The sequence below is a fragment of the Serinus canaria genome, chromosome 22 (assembly GCF_022539315.1).
Source record: "Serinus canaria isolate serCan28SL12 chromosome 22, serCan2020, whole genome shotgun sequence".
Classification (NCBI taxonomy): Eukaryota; Metazoa; Chordata; class Aves; order Passeriformes; family Fringillidae; genus Serinus; species Serinus canaria.
In genome coordinates, this window is record NC_066335.1 from 2,044,893 (window position 1) to 2,060,042 (window position 15,150).

At 45.2% G+C, this 15,150-nt stretch overlaps 1 protein-coding gene across 9 annotated transcripts in view; it reads left to right on the forward strand.

Annotated features, from left to right (window-relative positions):
* NSD3 (nuclear receptor binding SET domain protein 3) overlaps positions 1 to 15,150 on the forward strand; it is a 39,201-nt gene that overhangs the window by 13,469 nt on the left and 10,582 nt on the right. For 4 of the 9 annotated variants that reach the window (XR_007779366.1, XM_050983131.1, XM_050983134.1 and 1 more), the window contains 9 exons: positions 2,736 to 2,836; positions 5,231 to 5,276; positions 5,796 to 5,932; positions 6,477 to 6,605; positions 7,224 to 7,350; positions 8,318 to 8,515; positions 9,121 to 9,291; positions 11,749 to 11,898; positions 14,824 to 14,980. Coding sequence is in view for 8 of the 9 variants with exons in the window: in XM_050983131.1 (XP_050839088.1) it covers positions 2,736 to 2,836; positions 5,231 to 5,276; positions 5,796 to 5,932; positions 6,477 to 6,605; positions 7,224 to 7,350; positions 8,318 to 8,515; positions 9,121 to 9,291; positions 11,749 to 11,898; positions 14,824 to 14,980 (1,216 nt within the window). In the remaining variant the exon portion in view is untranslated. Of the gene's footprint in view, positions 1 to 2,735; positions 2,837 to 5,230; positions 5,277 to 5,795; positions 5,933 to 6,476; positions 6,606 to 7,223; positions 7,351 to 8,317; positions 8,516 to 9,120; positions 9,292 to 11,748; positions 11,899 to 13,401; positions 13,861 to 14,823; positions 14,981 to 15,150 lie in introns of those variants that run through there. The other 5 variants (XM_050983133.1, XM_050983139.1, XM_050983138.1 and 2 more) reach the window with 4 other exon arrangements.

Below are 15,150 nucleotides of genomic sequence, written 5' to 3' on the forward strand. Positions count from 1 at the left end.
TTTTTTAAAAACTGCTTCAGCTAACTCCATCCAAATGAGGTGGTGCTTGCCTTCTGAAGCCATCTCAGAGGGTACATATAAAGCAGTGAGTTTTGAACTATCAGGTCTGAGGGAGAAGAACCACTGAAGCAAATAATGGAACTTGGGCCTGAAATGGGAAAACTTTGAATTAGCTGTTTGAATCTCATAATGTTGCCAGGTGTCACTTCTGCTTTAACTATCCATCTATTTGATTATTTCTCCCTTTCCAAACATGAAACAGATGAGAACCAGAGTCAGAAGTCTCAGTGGTCAGCATCCATGAGTTCTCTGCAAACACATTTCAGGTTCTGTCTGTGTGATGGTTTTAGGCAGGGTTATTTGCTGGTTTATGGAGTGTTTGGGACTGCAGCACTCAGATTTCCTGCTGTGAGGGGGGATTCCCCTGCTGTTGGCAGTGGTGGTTCTTTCCAGCTGTGGTTGCTGTGGCTCCTTGAATTGCCTTGCAGCAGGAGAAGCCATCACAGTTCTGCTTCTCTCACCTGGGATCTAAAGGCTTCAGCTTCCTTTTGGCTCCTCAGATGTAGGGGGTGAGAATTCTGAGCCTCTCTTTTTTCATTTTCTTAGGCTTTTTGGATACGTAACACTTCACCTGCTAACACCCTGTAAGTGCCTGAGCTTACCTGCAGTGCACACTCCAGTCACTCTCAAAGCCATTTCCAAAGTCCAGTTATTGGTCCCCTCTTGTGGAACATAACTGCCAAGTCCTTTTTTCAAATGTAAGGTCAGTGGAACTTCAGAATCCCTTTACGGTAAAGTATTTCCCAGACTGACTTTGGGAGTCCTTATTGCTAACCTGCAGTTAGATACACAGAATTCAATAATGCTGGAAAGATAATTCCCTTACTTGAAACCTGCTACTGCAAGAGCAGCCCTGAGAATCCCTGGTGCCTCTGGCCTGCAGACACTGAACTAGGATTTATCTCCAGCAAGGTGGAGGGCTGGTCCAACATCTGTCCTGAAACTTTGGATGAAAATATACCTGAAGATGGGATGGGAGCATTGTGAAGGTGATGACTGGATCCTTGGAGAGCAAGAAGAAGAGAAAGTGCCCATTGCAGTGGTCAGTGTTGCTGTCAGCCAGCATTAGACGGTTTGGTTCTGGAATTCTCTGATCCAGGGCTTGATCCTCCTTGGCTTCAGCGGGGCAGCACAGGGAGAAAATCCATTCTTGTTTAAAGTAACTGTTGGTCCCATCTGCTCAAATTTACCTGAAGCTGCTTCAGGGGATTTTGGTCACACAGCAAAGTGTCAAAAGATACTCCCCAGCTCTGATGTGGAGACCCACTGCTGCTGTGTGAGTTCCTCAAGGGATGGGGCCTAACCAGAAGTTACACGTGGACAGACATGATGGATGTTGACCTCAGTCATTAATTTCTAAATTATTAATAACTAATTGCTATTATTCATTAATTAATAAGCTGTAAAAGTTTTTTTTCCCTCTAAGAAAAACAGTTTTTCCCTCAGAAATCCAGTTATTGTAACATGGTAACTTTTCCAGCTGTGTAGTTTAGTTACTGAGGCATTCCTAAGCCATGCAGCCTTGGGAAAAATGCTCATCCAGTGTATCAAGTGGAGTTTTCTTTTTTTTTTTCTCTGAAGTCCTTTTGCAAGGCTTTCAGTCTGGTTCAAGCCTGTGTGTGTCTCTAGATACTTGATCTTCTGACAAGACCAGGCAGGTTTACAGCTCCTAACTGTGCATCCATCTGACACAGTCAGCTCCCAAGAGTTTGCAGTTTTGCTTGGAAGAAAACAAAGTATTTCCCAGTTGTGTCTTGTTCAGGTGAAACCTCCCAGGCTGAAAACCCAGCATAATGCTTCCCAGCAGCTCATTGTAAATGCTCAGGTGCCACTTTTGTCAGCTCCAGGTGTTGTGCTTGTTCCAACAGCTGCCCATGGTGTTGGGTGTCCATGGTTCTCGATGTGCCTGTCTGGGAGGTGCTGGAGCACAGAAAGGTCTTTTGATTTTGCCAGCCTTTGTTGCCAAACCCCAGTAGCTCCCTCTTCATCTCTTGAAATGTCACAGTAACCTTCATTAATCTGAGTTTGTTTGCTATGCTAATGCTTTTAAAAACTTGTTTTTCACATTCATTAATGACGGTAACGCATCCTGGTTGATGCCTCTGTTTGTGCTGAGTTTTTCTTCACCTCAAAACTTGCAGGTGAGCATTGAGGTCTGGTGTGGCTGCAGGTGGTACAGGGTGGGACTGGCTGTAGTTATGTGACAGAGGCCATCACCCCATAGAGGGCGACACAGATCTGGAATTTTGGAGGAAATCCTGAAGCTGAGCTTTGCATCTGAAATTTCTAGTTTGTTTTTGTTCAAGGAGTTGGTTGTGGCTACCTTCCCAAAACACCAAAGATGGACTGTTTGGTTCAGAATTACCCAGGTGAAGACCATGCCAGAGAGGTGTGTTATGGATTATGGAAATCTGTTTGCCCTAATCTGAATTCCAGCCTTTTGTTCCAGCCTGTTACTTGTGTTTGTTTTCTGAAGCTGATCTCTGCAATCAGAATGTGTGTCTGCAGCCACAGCACCAGCTGGTCAATAGCTTGGAACTGAATTTAAAAATAAAACATTCAAAAGAGGACAAAGTCTTGGTTTCATTCCTTTACCTCTTGGTTTGGTGTTGCACATCTTGCTATACCTCAGAAATACAAGGAATCATATAATGGAAACCTTTTTCCTTCCTCAGGTTCTGTAGAAAAGAAGCAACAGAGAAGATCGATTCGAACCCGCTCCGAGTCTGAGAAATCCACTGAAGTTGTGCCAAAGAAGAAGATCAAAAAGGAGCAGGTTGGCTTCCTCCATGTAGAGAGTTAAAATATATTGTATTCATAAATGTTGTGGCTTATATTGGTGCCTTTTTATTTTTCTCCATTTTTCCCCATCGGGTTTCGGTTTGGACTATCCTCCATGAAATCCCCCTGTCAATGCCATTGCTGTGACTCTGCTACTGGCATCTTCTCAGTATCAGTCAGGCTATGGAAGTGGGCACGCAGTGATGGATGACTCCTAATGAACCTGCCATGTTTCCTTTGAGATTTCTGTTCTGAGCAAAATGGGTTTGTTTCAGTGATTTCTCTTGGATGGAATTGCCACCAGGTTCCTTCCTTTGGCTCTTGATTTAGCTGCTGGTTTATGTTGAGGCTTTGTTTTTCAAATGAAGTTAGAGTGATTAATTTGACCACTTCTGAAAATGGACTTCAAGAATGATTTCACTTAAAGATGAATAGTCAGACTTTCATGTTGGCAGTCATCAGCAAAACAGTTCTGGGATATACCATTTTTTCCTGAAATAGTTCTAACGTGTACAGGGCATTCCTTTAATCTGGATGTCAGACAGACAAATGTTGTTGCTTTAAGAAAATTTTAATGATCAAAAATTTCTGCGTGGAATTGAGTAGGAGAGTGCAGTGGATGGACAGAAATACTAAAACCTGCATACACTTTAAACAAGTTTGTCAAAGTTGTTGGTTCTTCTCCTTGCATGGTTGATTTTTCCCGCTTCAAAGGCCTCTGTCTGAAAGCTGAGAATTTTATATAAATGTTTCATAGTTTAGATTTTCCCAGTGAGAATTTTTAAAGAGGGACAGTCAGGATGAAGATTTATATGGGAAGGGGAAAAAATATTTTTATCTCTTTAATTTATTCTTTGCCCTTTGCGCTTTGTTTTGCACTTCCTTCACTTCAGAGACTGAAAGTGAACTCAGTTGCTTTTTTGGGGGTTTTTCTCCTTATTTTTCCTTTGATGCTGCAGCATTTCTGCACTGCTGTGCAGCAGAGGAGTGCTCCAGCTCGAGGCAGTTTCTTGCTGAAACTTTAAAGCAATTCAAGTGTTGGGTGTGTGACACCTGATGTGGTGCATGGAGCCTCTTGGCACGAGCTGTCACAGCCTCCCTCTTTCAAAAGAGTTGTTTTATGTTTGTAAAGGTTTCTTAATTTAACAAAGGTATAAGAACCAACAAGATGAACTTCATGGATGCCAGGTAGCTTCGTGTGCTTCTCTTACCTGGCTGACTCAGTCTGTGGACATGAATTAAAGTGCTTTTCTCAGGAGAAGTATCTGACTAAAGTGAAACCCAGGGGCACTGTAATGCGCAAAACCTTGAATGTATTAAGTTAAATTTTAAAAAAGAAAACTTACTAACTTCTTACAATTATGCAACAATATTTGTTACCCAAAGTCAAGTTTTCTTGATTCCCCAGTTAGTCTGCAACAACTTGGTATAAAATTATAACTGGAACGAGTACAACTAATGGGAAAAACAAAATGTTGATGCTACTGTTACAGTGACTAGTGGAGAAATAAAAGTGATTGTTTAGATTTTATATTTGTATTACAAAATGTATCCTATACAAATCCTTCTACTGTATGTTTTTACCTATTGTACAACAAAATAAAATATTTTTTAAAAAAATTATAGAATAATCCTTAAATATTTACTAAATGTGTTTCTCCATGCATATGTAACCACATTGCAAAGCAATAACTTGTAATTCTTAACCTTGGAAACAGGATTTTAGGCAACAGCTTTCTTCTGTAAATATTATCCAGTCACCAAATTCCCACATCTTCCATGTGTGTTGGCAGAACAGTTCCTAAACTTCTCCCTAGAGTCAAGGACTGGAAGTGCTTTTGCAAGACTTTAAACTTGTGCATTTGTCTGCTGAAGTGCCTGTGCCCTGGAGTTCCAGCTGTGTAGAGCCCTGCACCACGGCACCCGAGCAGGCCTGTGCAGAGCTCTAGACGGGGAGCAAGGGCTGCAGGAGCTGCAGGGAGCACCTGCAGTGCACCTAGAGTGCCCCACACTGTGCCTCACTAGCCCAGTGCCAGCCCTGCCAGGGGCACGTGTGCTCACACAGCTGTGGGGTTTGCACAGCACCAGGGGTGGCTGCCCAAGGGCCCCCGCTCCTGCCTGCTGGACACGGATACAGCGCTCCTGTCACCTTCCTGCCCCAGGGCAGAGAGGAAGGACCTGGCTAGTGGCCCTGGCTAGTGGCCCGTGGCTGCCAGGGCTGCGGGCACCAGCCTAGGCAGGAGTGGATCCAGCGGGATGCGGAGGCTCGGGCTGAGGAGGGGATGGCAGCTCCCACCTGAATTCTAACCCCTTGAACTGACCTGTTTGCTTTTTGGGACTAGGGAGAAACTTTCCTCTGGTGTTAACTGTGGATTTTCCTTTCAAACAGGTTGAAGCTGTCCCACTGGCAGCAGTGAAGACGGGGTTGCAGAAAGGTAAGTGACAGGTGAAAATTAACTCAGGTGACCTTGGTGGCCTGTGGCCCTTGGGCAGCAGCTTTGCTCCATGTGAGCCACGGTGTTGGTGCTCTATAGGGCTGAGCTCAGCTTCCCTGGGGACAGGCTGTGTTTGGGGTTCTGGTCCTCGTGCATTGCTGGGGGAAGGATGGTGTTTGTTCATGTGCTGTAAGCCCCCAAGTCTTCTGGATGTTTCTTAAAAGTCTCTGCTTAGCCAAAATTAAAGATGGATGATGAAGAGGAAATCTAAGGATTTATCCTCCCTTAGAGACAGTTTATTGCCTTTCTCCACTCTGTCACCATGTTAAAAAGTTTGTCAAAAGCTCTGCCTAAGCTGGTTTTCAGTTAATTTTCAGGGAGAATTCAACTAGTAACAAAATTTCAAACTGAAAATTAGGTCAAATAATGGAATCCAAGCCCTCATCTTTCTTTCCTTTATTAAGCTGAAGCAAAGAGTCGAGACCGTGTATTAAACTAATTTTAGCATGTTGTGTTAAGGTGCCAGTGAGATTTCAGACTCCTGTAAACCCTTGAAGAAGAGAAGTCGTGCCTCCACAGACATGGAACTGACCAGCTCAGCCTACAGGGACACGTCTGACTCTGACTCCAGAGGACTCAATGATTTGCAGGTAAAGGTGTGTTGGTTCTCACAGGAACCTGAACAAGCTGTCTGTGTACAAGGGGCTTTTCAGTTGATTACTGCTAAATATTGCTAAATATGTGAACTCTATTTTCTACATATTTTGATTATTTCATTGTCTGAAAACATAAAACCTTGTCTGTTCTAATCCCCTCCACTGGTTTGTTGTAAAAATACAATGTTTGCTTGCAAATTTTCCTGTTACTTTGTCTGGCAAAGCATTGGTTTAGATCATGGTTTGCTCTGTGGAAGGCTTGAAATTCTTGGGGAATTGGGAGATGCTGCTGTATCTGTTGTAACTCCAAAGAGTGTCTGGATAAGTAAGAGAGCTCTTTAAGGTGTTTGGCTTGTACAGGTGAAATACATCAAGAAGGCAGCACTTGTGTCATCCCAGCGAAGTTCAGCACCTTTCCAGGACCTTTGTGTCTCTAGACCTACCAAATGTTTTTTTTATCAGCCGTGACAGAAATATTTTTCCCGGTGTGGTTGTGGTTTGGCATTGTCTGGTTTGAGAGCCATGGTTTTTTTCCTCTTTGTAGGGCAGTTTTGGGAAGCGTTCAGACAGCCCCTCAGCCACTGCTGATGCTGATGCCTCAGATGTGCAGTCAGTGGACTCCAGCTTATCCAGGAGAGGAACTGGAACAAGTAAAAAAGACACTGTTTGTCAGGTAACTGGTGATATTGGGAAGTGATGGATACTAAATATGTATCCCCTATTTCTGTTAGTTCTGTTAATTTGACCTCTCAGATAAAATATTCAGGTGTTTAGGAGTTTTTATGCTCTGAAAATGATTCATATTAAATGATTCCTAAGCCCTCCTGCAGGCCAGAAAGCTCAGCAGCTGGAAGGTGGTGTCTAATCCATACCTGCCAGCATCAATAGAAAAAGTAGATGCCATTTTCTGTTCCATTTGAAAATTCCAGATAGTTGGTCAGGATAGGACAGAGTAAGAATTTTTCAGTATTTTAAAAAAAAAAAAAATCTTGGGATGTTCTGTCCAGTTCCCTGGTCAATAGTAAAGGACCTGAAGAGCAAGAGCAGTTTGTTCCCTGAGACATGGAGGAGAGCAGATGGATGCTGTTGTGCCTCTCCTGTCTCTGTCTTGTTACCCCAGAGCAAGGTGCAGGGAGTGCTGAGTTTGTCCTCGCCCTGAGGCTTGCCAGGTTCAGTTCTCCTGCCTTACCCTAATTCTGAAGCAATTGCAGACAGTTTCTGCTGTTAGCACCTGGCAGTCACTGGTGTGTCAGGGTGCCCTGTTCCCTGCTGAGCTCTCTGCCTGTTGCAGATCTGTGAGAGCTCCGGCGAGTCACTGCTGGCCTGCGAGGGCGAGTGCTGCAGCATGTTTCACCTGGAGTGTCTCGGCCTGAAGGCCATGCCTGAGGAAAAGTTCATCTGCACCGAGTGTAAGAATGGTAAGTGTGTTCCTGTGCCTGGAAAACTGGGAGGGATTTCCCCCTTTGCTCAGGAGCCACATTCTGGTCAGAGCAAACCAAGGTGGTGCTTTCCGAGGGTTTCTGAGTTAAGTTTGGGTTATTTTGCTGCTTTTTTAACCTCTGAGACCAGAGTCTCATTTTCCATTTAGCAAGTTCCTTGTAAGAAAAAAAAAATAATGAGCTGCTTAGGGTTTTACTTGGAATAAGAGATTTTTATGTGAGCAGCTACTCCAGTGTTACTGTGGATCACAATAGCCACCCAGCCCGTTGGATGGGAAGGATCCTGTATTGCTCACAGTCTGTTGGCTTCAGAATTTGTTTGGACAATATCTGTATGTCAGAGTGTGGGGGTTTCAGTTGTGGGTTTCTCTAGGTCTGGATTGAAGGCACTTGAGACAATAGTTCATGTTCAGACTCAGGTGTTTTTTATTTCTGATCAGTAAAACAGTCTCACTACTGTGAGTTTGGCAGCTTTTCATTAGAAGGCACAAAATGGCCAACAATCTCTTGTCACAAGGTTTTTTAAGACTAAACTATCCAATTAAGAACTGACACCTGGATTATTTTCCCTTTTAATCCAATAACTGATCCCACTGAGCCTTCAATGGGGACTTTCCTGCCCAATTACAAAATGCCACCCAAACCCATGGAGAAGGAGGAAGAAGAAGCATGAAGAAGAAAGCCTATGTCCTCCATCTTGCTTCCCTCCACAACATCCTAAAAACCCCAAAACCTCAATTTCTCATCCAGTGACACACCCACACTGCTCTCTATAATCTATTTCATACTTTTGTGGATTCCAGTCTATCTTGGAGTCTGGGAAACTTTCTCCATGGATGAGGGTCCAAGTCAGTGCTCCCCTGGGGGACAGTTTTCCTGCGTGCCCTGGGTTTCTACATCAGAGTTGGCTTTTACAGTTGGCATTCCTTATTCCTTCTCTTCCAAGGAGAGCACACGTGCTTTTCCTGCAAGCTGCCTGGCAAGGACGTGAAGCGCTGCTCTGTCAGCACCTGTGGGAAGTTCTACCACGAGTCCTGTGTGCGCAAGTTTGCCACAGCCCTGTTCGAGTCGCGCGGCTTCCGCTGCCCGCAGCACTGCTGCACCGCCTGCTCCATGGACAAGGACATGCACAAAGCCAGCAAAGGTGAGGCCAGGCACAGGCATGTACCCCCTGTTGACAAAACTATCCTTTGTCCCCTTGAAGGAGTGACAAAACTGTCCTTTGTGCCCTTTAAAAGGGAAGAAGCTCAGAAGTTTCTCTGCTCAGCTAGGTGAAGACATCTCACAGGACCTGGGGGCTTCACCTCAAACTTAAGGATAACTAATTGCACAGAAGCCAAAAAGTCTTGTATAGGAATGTGCTCCCTGTTGACAGAGTGACAGAAATATCATTTGTCCCCTTAAAAAGGAAAAGAGCCCAGAAGTTTCTCTCCTCAATTAGGTGAAAAGACATCTCAGAGAGAACTGAGAGAATTCACCTCAAACTTAAGGACAGCGAATTGGACAGGAGCCAAAAAGTCCCACCTGAGCAATTTACTAGAAAAAGAAGAGAACAAAATAATTGCTTTTGTGAGGTGTTTTACCAGGGGCAAGGACCTCTTGCACCTGTGTGGTGTTTGTGAGGGTCCCCAGGATGAGATGAGAGATGAGAATCTGACTCCCTGTCCTGCCCTGAGCTCTGGCTGTCCCCAGTGGTGTTTTGCAGCCAAGTGGTGCTAGCCCTGGGTGTCTTTGCTGTTTCCTGAGCAGGTCGCATGGCGAGATGTCTGCGCTGCCCCGTGGCCTATCACTCTGGAGACGGCTGCATCGCTGCAGGAAGCTTGTTTGTGTCATCCCACATCCTCATCTGTAGTAACCATTCCAAAAGGACTCACTCCTCATCAGCTGTAAATGTAGGCTTTTGTTTCGTTTGTGCAAGAGGTGAGACACTTGGTTTTTCCCTGTTTATAGTTCTGTTGTCATTTGTGTAGTTTAGTGATAAAAATAGTGTTTCATGAGGAACTCCTCCCTTAGGGCTTGCTGGGGTTAAATGCTACCTGGGATTTTTTATGTAATTTAATTTTATTTTATTTTGGTCAGCAGTTCTTATGAGGTTCAACTTGCTGTGTTGGTCCATTTGATAGCCAGAAGCAGCACTAGGCACTCAGGCCCACTTGTTCTGCCAGTAGGGAAAAGCAGATCCCAATCCCCCCATTCCAACCTTTTCATGCTGAGAATGGCTGCTGTGTTGTTGATCACTATATTAAGCAGAAGGAGATTGTTTCACTGCTACAAACTTAAAACTGTCTAAGTTTTAAGGCTAAAAGGTGGGATTTATTTATGAACTTGAATACTCCATTTATAAAAGCCTTCACATTTGAGAACTTTGAAAGAAAACCTTTAGCAGTACTGTATGAGCAGATTTCATGCTGTGCTTTTCCATGTGTCAAAGTTCTTTTTTTTTCTTTTTAACTTTTTTTCCCACTTGTTACTTTTATGGTTCTTCAGTCACCAGGGTTCTGCCAGAGAGCAGCTTAAAAAAATGTAGGTGCAGCAGTAACTTTGGTCTCAAGATTCAAAAGTACCATTATTCTGTTGGAATAATACTAATGCATACTTTCTACAGAATGCCAGCAGCTTACATTGGATGTGGTCTCTGCAGCAGTTTTGAGAGTCACTAATAGGGAAATGAAACTGAGCTGGATCCTGAAGTTACTTGTTTTCATTTGTGTTCATTCAGGTGGAAGTTTAGTTTGGCTTGACTTTGCAAGAGCAGAGGAATTAGTTACACATCTCAGAATGACAAGAAATGCAGAAGGAATTTTTCATGCTTTTTTCTTTTCTTCCTTCCACTTTACATTTGTTTAGTAATTCTCTTTATACCTGAATCTGGCTCCATCAGAGATGAAACTGCACAAGTCTGTATTTTCTCCTGGCAATCTAAATAACCTCTTGTGCCCTGGCAGATAGAATTCCCTGTCCTGTGTATTCACCAGATCTTAATTAGGAGAACTTGAACATTCCAAACCATTGCCACTGCCTGAATCCTCTGTGTCTTAGAGCAGCTCTGTACTTGTTCCTTTAGTGCATTCTTGTGCGGCTTGTGTCCACCAGGCCTGGCTAGAATCAAGAGCCAGGGTGCTGAAAACAGTACCTGGGGCAGGAGCACTGAGCCACCTGCTCAGAAAGAAACAGGGAACTGAACGCTTCAGAAATCCTTGGACATCTCTGTGAGAATTTAATTAGTGTTAGTTGCTATCAGAAGCAGAGACTTTGTGTTTAGATGCAGTTACTGAAGTGAGAAAATGTAGATGAGAGACAATCTGTAAGATACACAAACTTGCTTACAAGTGAGGTACTTGAAATACAAGATATTTAAAGACCTCTTATTCAGCACCCTGCAATAACTGCAGTCAGCATGGTGCAGTTCACCTCGTTGCATGTGTAGGTTCCTTTGTTTTAGGAATCCTCCCAATGATGCATGACCCCAATCTTCTTACAGCAGTGTTTAGGCACCATCCAAGAGCTTCTGTCCAGCCCTCAGCTGTGTGTCCCTCAGGGGAAGAGCTGGGGGCTCTCTTGGTAGCTCATCTTTCCTGTTTCTTTGGGGCTCAGTTACTCTGCTCTTGCCATGAGTTACTGGCCAAGTGCTTCTGCTCTGCAGCTCTGGGCTCTCAGCTGGGCTGCCTGGCTCTTTGGAGTAAGGAGGAAAAGCTCTTCTTGATGCAGGACAGAGAATTGCAAAGGCCTGTGATGGAGTTATGTAGGGAGCTGTGTGCTGAACTGTTCTGGAGCAGCCCTGGGAGGGCTGGGTGGGGGAGCTTCACCACCATGGCCTAGGGCAGAACCTCCATCTGTGCTTCCCCCTTGGTGCCTTGCAGGACACTGACCTCCTCCTTGCTTTCCAGCACAATTACAGAGGCAAAGCACTTCTGTAGGCAAGATCTCAGGGACAGACTTGTAGGGAGTGGGACAGTGAGTTCTCATTCCCAGCATCTTTCCCATCTGTAGCCCCAGCTCAGAGCACGGCCCAGCTGCAGTGACCATCACCCCAGGTCTGCAGAGGAGCTTCCTTTTGTCCTGTGGGAAGGAAAAGGGATCCCATGGAGTCAAACTTTATTGCTTTTCTTGTGCTTTTCTAGAAGGGTATAGAACCAATTGAAATTCCACTTAGAAGCAGCTTATTTCATTGCAAGCTTTCCAGTTAAGTTTGAGTCTCTCCAGCACAACCTCTTTGTTAGCGCAGACACTTTGTCAGGCTTTCCTTTTTCTTCATTTTATCCTTTTTTCATTCCCACATAACGCATTAGAGGTGTTCATTGGGTGTATTTGGTTTTTCCTTCATGGAATCATGGGTAGTTTCATTGCAACTCATCTCTTTCTGTTTGTTTCGTATAGGGCTGGTAGTGCAGGACCATTCAGACCCCCTGTTCAGTTCCTATGCCTATAAGTCCCACTACCTACTGAATGAGTCAAATCGTGCTGAGTTGATGAAATTACCTATGATTCCTCCTCCTTCGTCAGCTTCCAAAAAGAAATGTGAGAAAGGTAACCAAAATAGTTTCTTTCTCTTTAATTTACTTTCGCTTTTTCTATTTTTTCTCTGTAAATCAACGGAGAAATGTCTGCTTGTCCCCTGACACTGACTGCTTTCAGTGACCTTCACTCATGGTTTTTGTGAGCCTGTGTTCATGTTGTTGGCAATTTTTTTTTTTTTTAATTATAAAAGGGCTTAAAATAATTGCTGTCACTAAATTCTCCTTGGAAGAGATTTGGTCACTCTGTCTGGCCTGGGCTGTTCCAGGTTCAGGGAGCTGTTTGCACAGCAATGTGAAGAGGAGGCAGTTGGATCTCGATATTGTTGCAGTTCATTATTTACCTGGATGATGTAAAACCACTTCTTAAACTGATTGGAAGCAGAGGGGGGTGTGCTGCTTTGGACCTTGTGCAGGTCCTGAGAGGAGAGAGGGTGTTTGGGCAAGGGTGGGTGCTGTGTCCCTTTTGGAAGGTGCCAGAGCAGGAGGGCAGGGAGTTTTGACCTGAGTGTGCCCCATGGGCCTCGTGTCCCACCTCCACCACTGAGCCTCATGCCTGTCCCTTCCCATGGTGATGGGTCCTTGCCACAGCCAGGCTGGGACCCCACAGGGACCCCGCAGCTCAGGGACCCCTCCTGCTGCTGAGGGGCTGAGGGGCAGTTCCTGGTGACAAGGGGGTGAGGCTCTCTGGATCCCAGCAGGGCAGTTCCTGCTGCCGAGGGGACTGAGGCTCTCCAGATCCCTGGGGGCAGTTCCTGCTGCTGAGGGGCAGTTCCTGGTGCCAAGGGGGTGAGGCTCTCTGGATCCCTGGGGACAGTTCCTGGTGCCAAGGGGGCTGAGGGGCAGTTTCTGCTGCTGAGGGATGGAGGGACAGTTCCTGTTTCCAAAGGGGACTGAGGCTCTTTGGATCCCTGGGGACAGTTCCTGTTGCCCAGGGGACTGGGGCTTTTCAGACCCCTGGGGGCAGTTCCTGGTGCCAAGGGGGTGAGGCTCTCTGGATCCCTGGGGACAGTTCCTGGTGCCAAGGGGGCTGAGGGGCAGTTTCTGCTGCTGAGGGGCAGAGGGGCCGTTCCTGTTGCCAAGGGGGTGAGGCTCTCTGGATCCCTGGGGGCTGTTCCTGCTGCTGGGGGGACTGAGGCTCTCTGGATCCCTGGGAGCAGTTCCTGTTTCCAAGGGAACTTAGGCTCTTCAGATCCCTGGGGGCAGTTCCTGTTTCCAAGGGGACTGAGGCTCTCTGGATCCCTGGGGACAGTTCCTGTTTCCAAGGGGACTGAGGCTCTCTGGATCCCTGGGGACAGTTCCTGTTTCCAAGGGGGCTGAGGCTCTCTGGATCCCTGGGGGCAGTTCCTGTTTCCAAGGGGACTGAGGCTCTCTGGATCCCTGGGGGCAGTTCCTGCTGCCAGTTCCTCCCCAGACCCCTGGGGGCAGTTCCTGCTGCCAGTTCCTCCCCAGACCCCTGGGGGCAGTTGCTGCTGTCTGTGTGCAATGCTCAGCTCTGGTATTTCATTCCCCACAGAACTTTGGTTCCCCGGGAGCGTTCAGAGCCGGTGCCCCATTTCCCAGCCCAAGTTAGGTCGCTGTCAGCGTTGTGAGATCAATGGCTTGCAGTAGTCCTGTAATTCCTGAAAACAAGAATTATTTTGAGCCCTGTGCTTAGCTTGAGCCATACCTGCCTAATGCATCCCCAGAGCAATGTTGGGTTTTTTCTTGCTTAGCATTGACAGTTTTGTGTTTGATTTTGTTTGATTTTTGCATCTCTTGGCATTTTCTCATCTTGGATAACGTTACAGTAATTTGTCTGTATTTCCTCTGAAATTACATTTGCAAAAAATTCTTCAAAAACTTCATTATGGGTTTGGGAGCTTTGGAGGATCTATGTGATTGGATTTTACTGGTTTTAGCAGAGGAAATACAGTGTTGGTCATGCAACTGAATTGTTTAAGGAATGCTTATTGTAACATGCAATGATCAATTAATGCAATGATATTTTGGAAAGTCTATAGGTGAACAAGATTTTCTGATAAAGGTTTGAAGTAACTATTCACACTTCTTTTGACACTGTGATTGAAAATTAGTTTGAATACTCTCAAATCTCTCCCAGATTTTCCATCTGGGACACAATATCTTGTTAATTTTTAAATATATATACATATAAGAACATGTATATATATTTTATATACCTACATGTATAAAATATTACAGTATGTGTAATGTATCAAGTCATCTTACATGAGCTGCTTTGCTGAGGGTGGCTTAGAGATGTGCTGTGGATCTCCACATGTAACATATCATCCAAAAAATAACTTTTCCCAAATTAGTGTAAACTTCAGAAATTCACGTGAACCCCAGTGCTGAGGTTCCCTCTGTGCACCAGGAATTTTTGGGATGGGGACAACTCATGTGTGTCTCATTCTGCTTTATGTACTGGGCTTATCCTGGTAAACTTTTGGTGGAATAAACACACTTACTACAACTCCTTTTCCTGTCCTTGCAGCAGAAAAGTATTGATCAACCTATAGGCTGTGGGGTTGGTGCTCGCTAATGATTGCTGGGGATTCAGTCAGAGCAATGTTGATTGAAAAGGATTCTTTAAACATGTGGAGTTTTGTGGTTGCTTTGGCCATCACCAGAGCACTAAAAGCTGGTAGCACTGTTGCCAGCTGCAGTGCTTCCCTTGGCAATGGTGCTGCTCCTGCCAGCTCACCTTGTGTTTGAATCCTCAGCTGCTTTTTTGTCTGATGCAGTCCCAGCTTAGATTAAGCCCTGCACAGTCCTTTTTAACCAACATTGTTAAGCTTGACTTGATCCCTTTCTTTTGTCATTTCTCTGTGGGGCAGTGGGAATCTGGAGCAGATGATCTAAAATTAATGTCAATTGCTGTGCATGGGGGGGAGCAATCCTGACTTCTACAAACCAAGCAGGGCTTCTTTGTTTCAAGGTGGCAAACTGTTGTGCTGTGAGTCGTGCCCAGCTTCCTTCCACCCCGAGTGTCTCAGCATAGAAATGCCTGAGGGATGCTGGAATTGCAATGACTGTAAAGCTGGCAAGAAGCTGCGGTACAAGCAGATCGTTTGGGTCAAGCTTGGGAATTACAGGCAAGTTCACCTTTTGGGGTTCTAATGCTTTGGATGTTTTAATATACTCTGGAATTGCAGGAAGATAAAGCAGCTCAGTCATCGTGAACAAGAGTTAGACATACAGTAATTCCTCTGCTTGGGGTCAGCCATGGATGTCACCCTTGAAATGCAGTGCTCCTGCTTCTCCC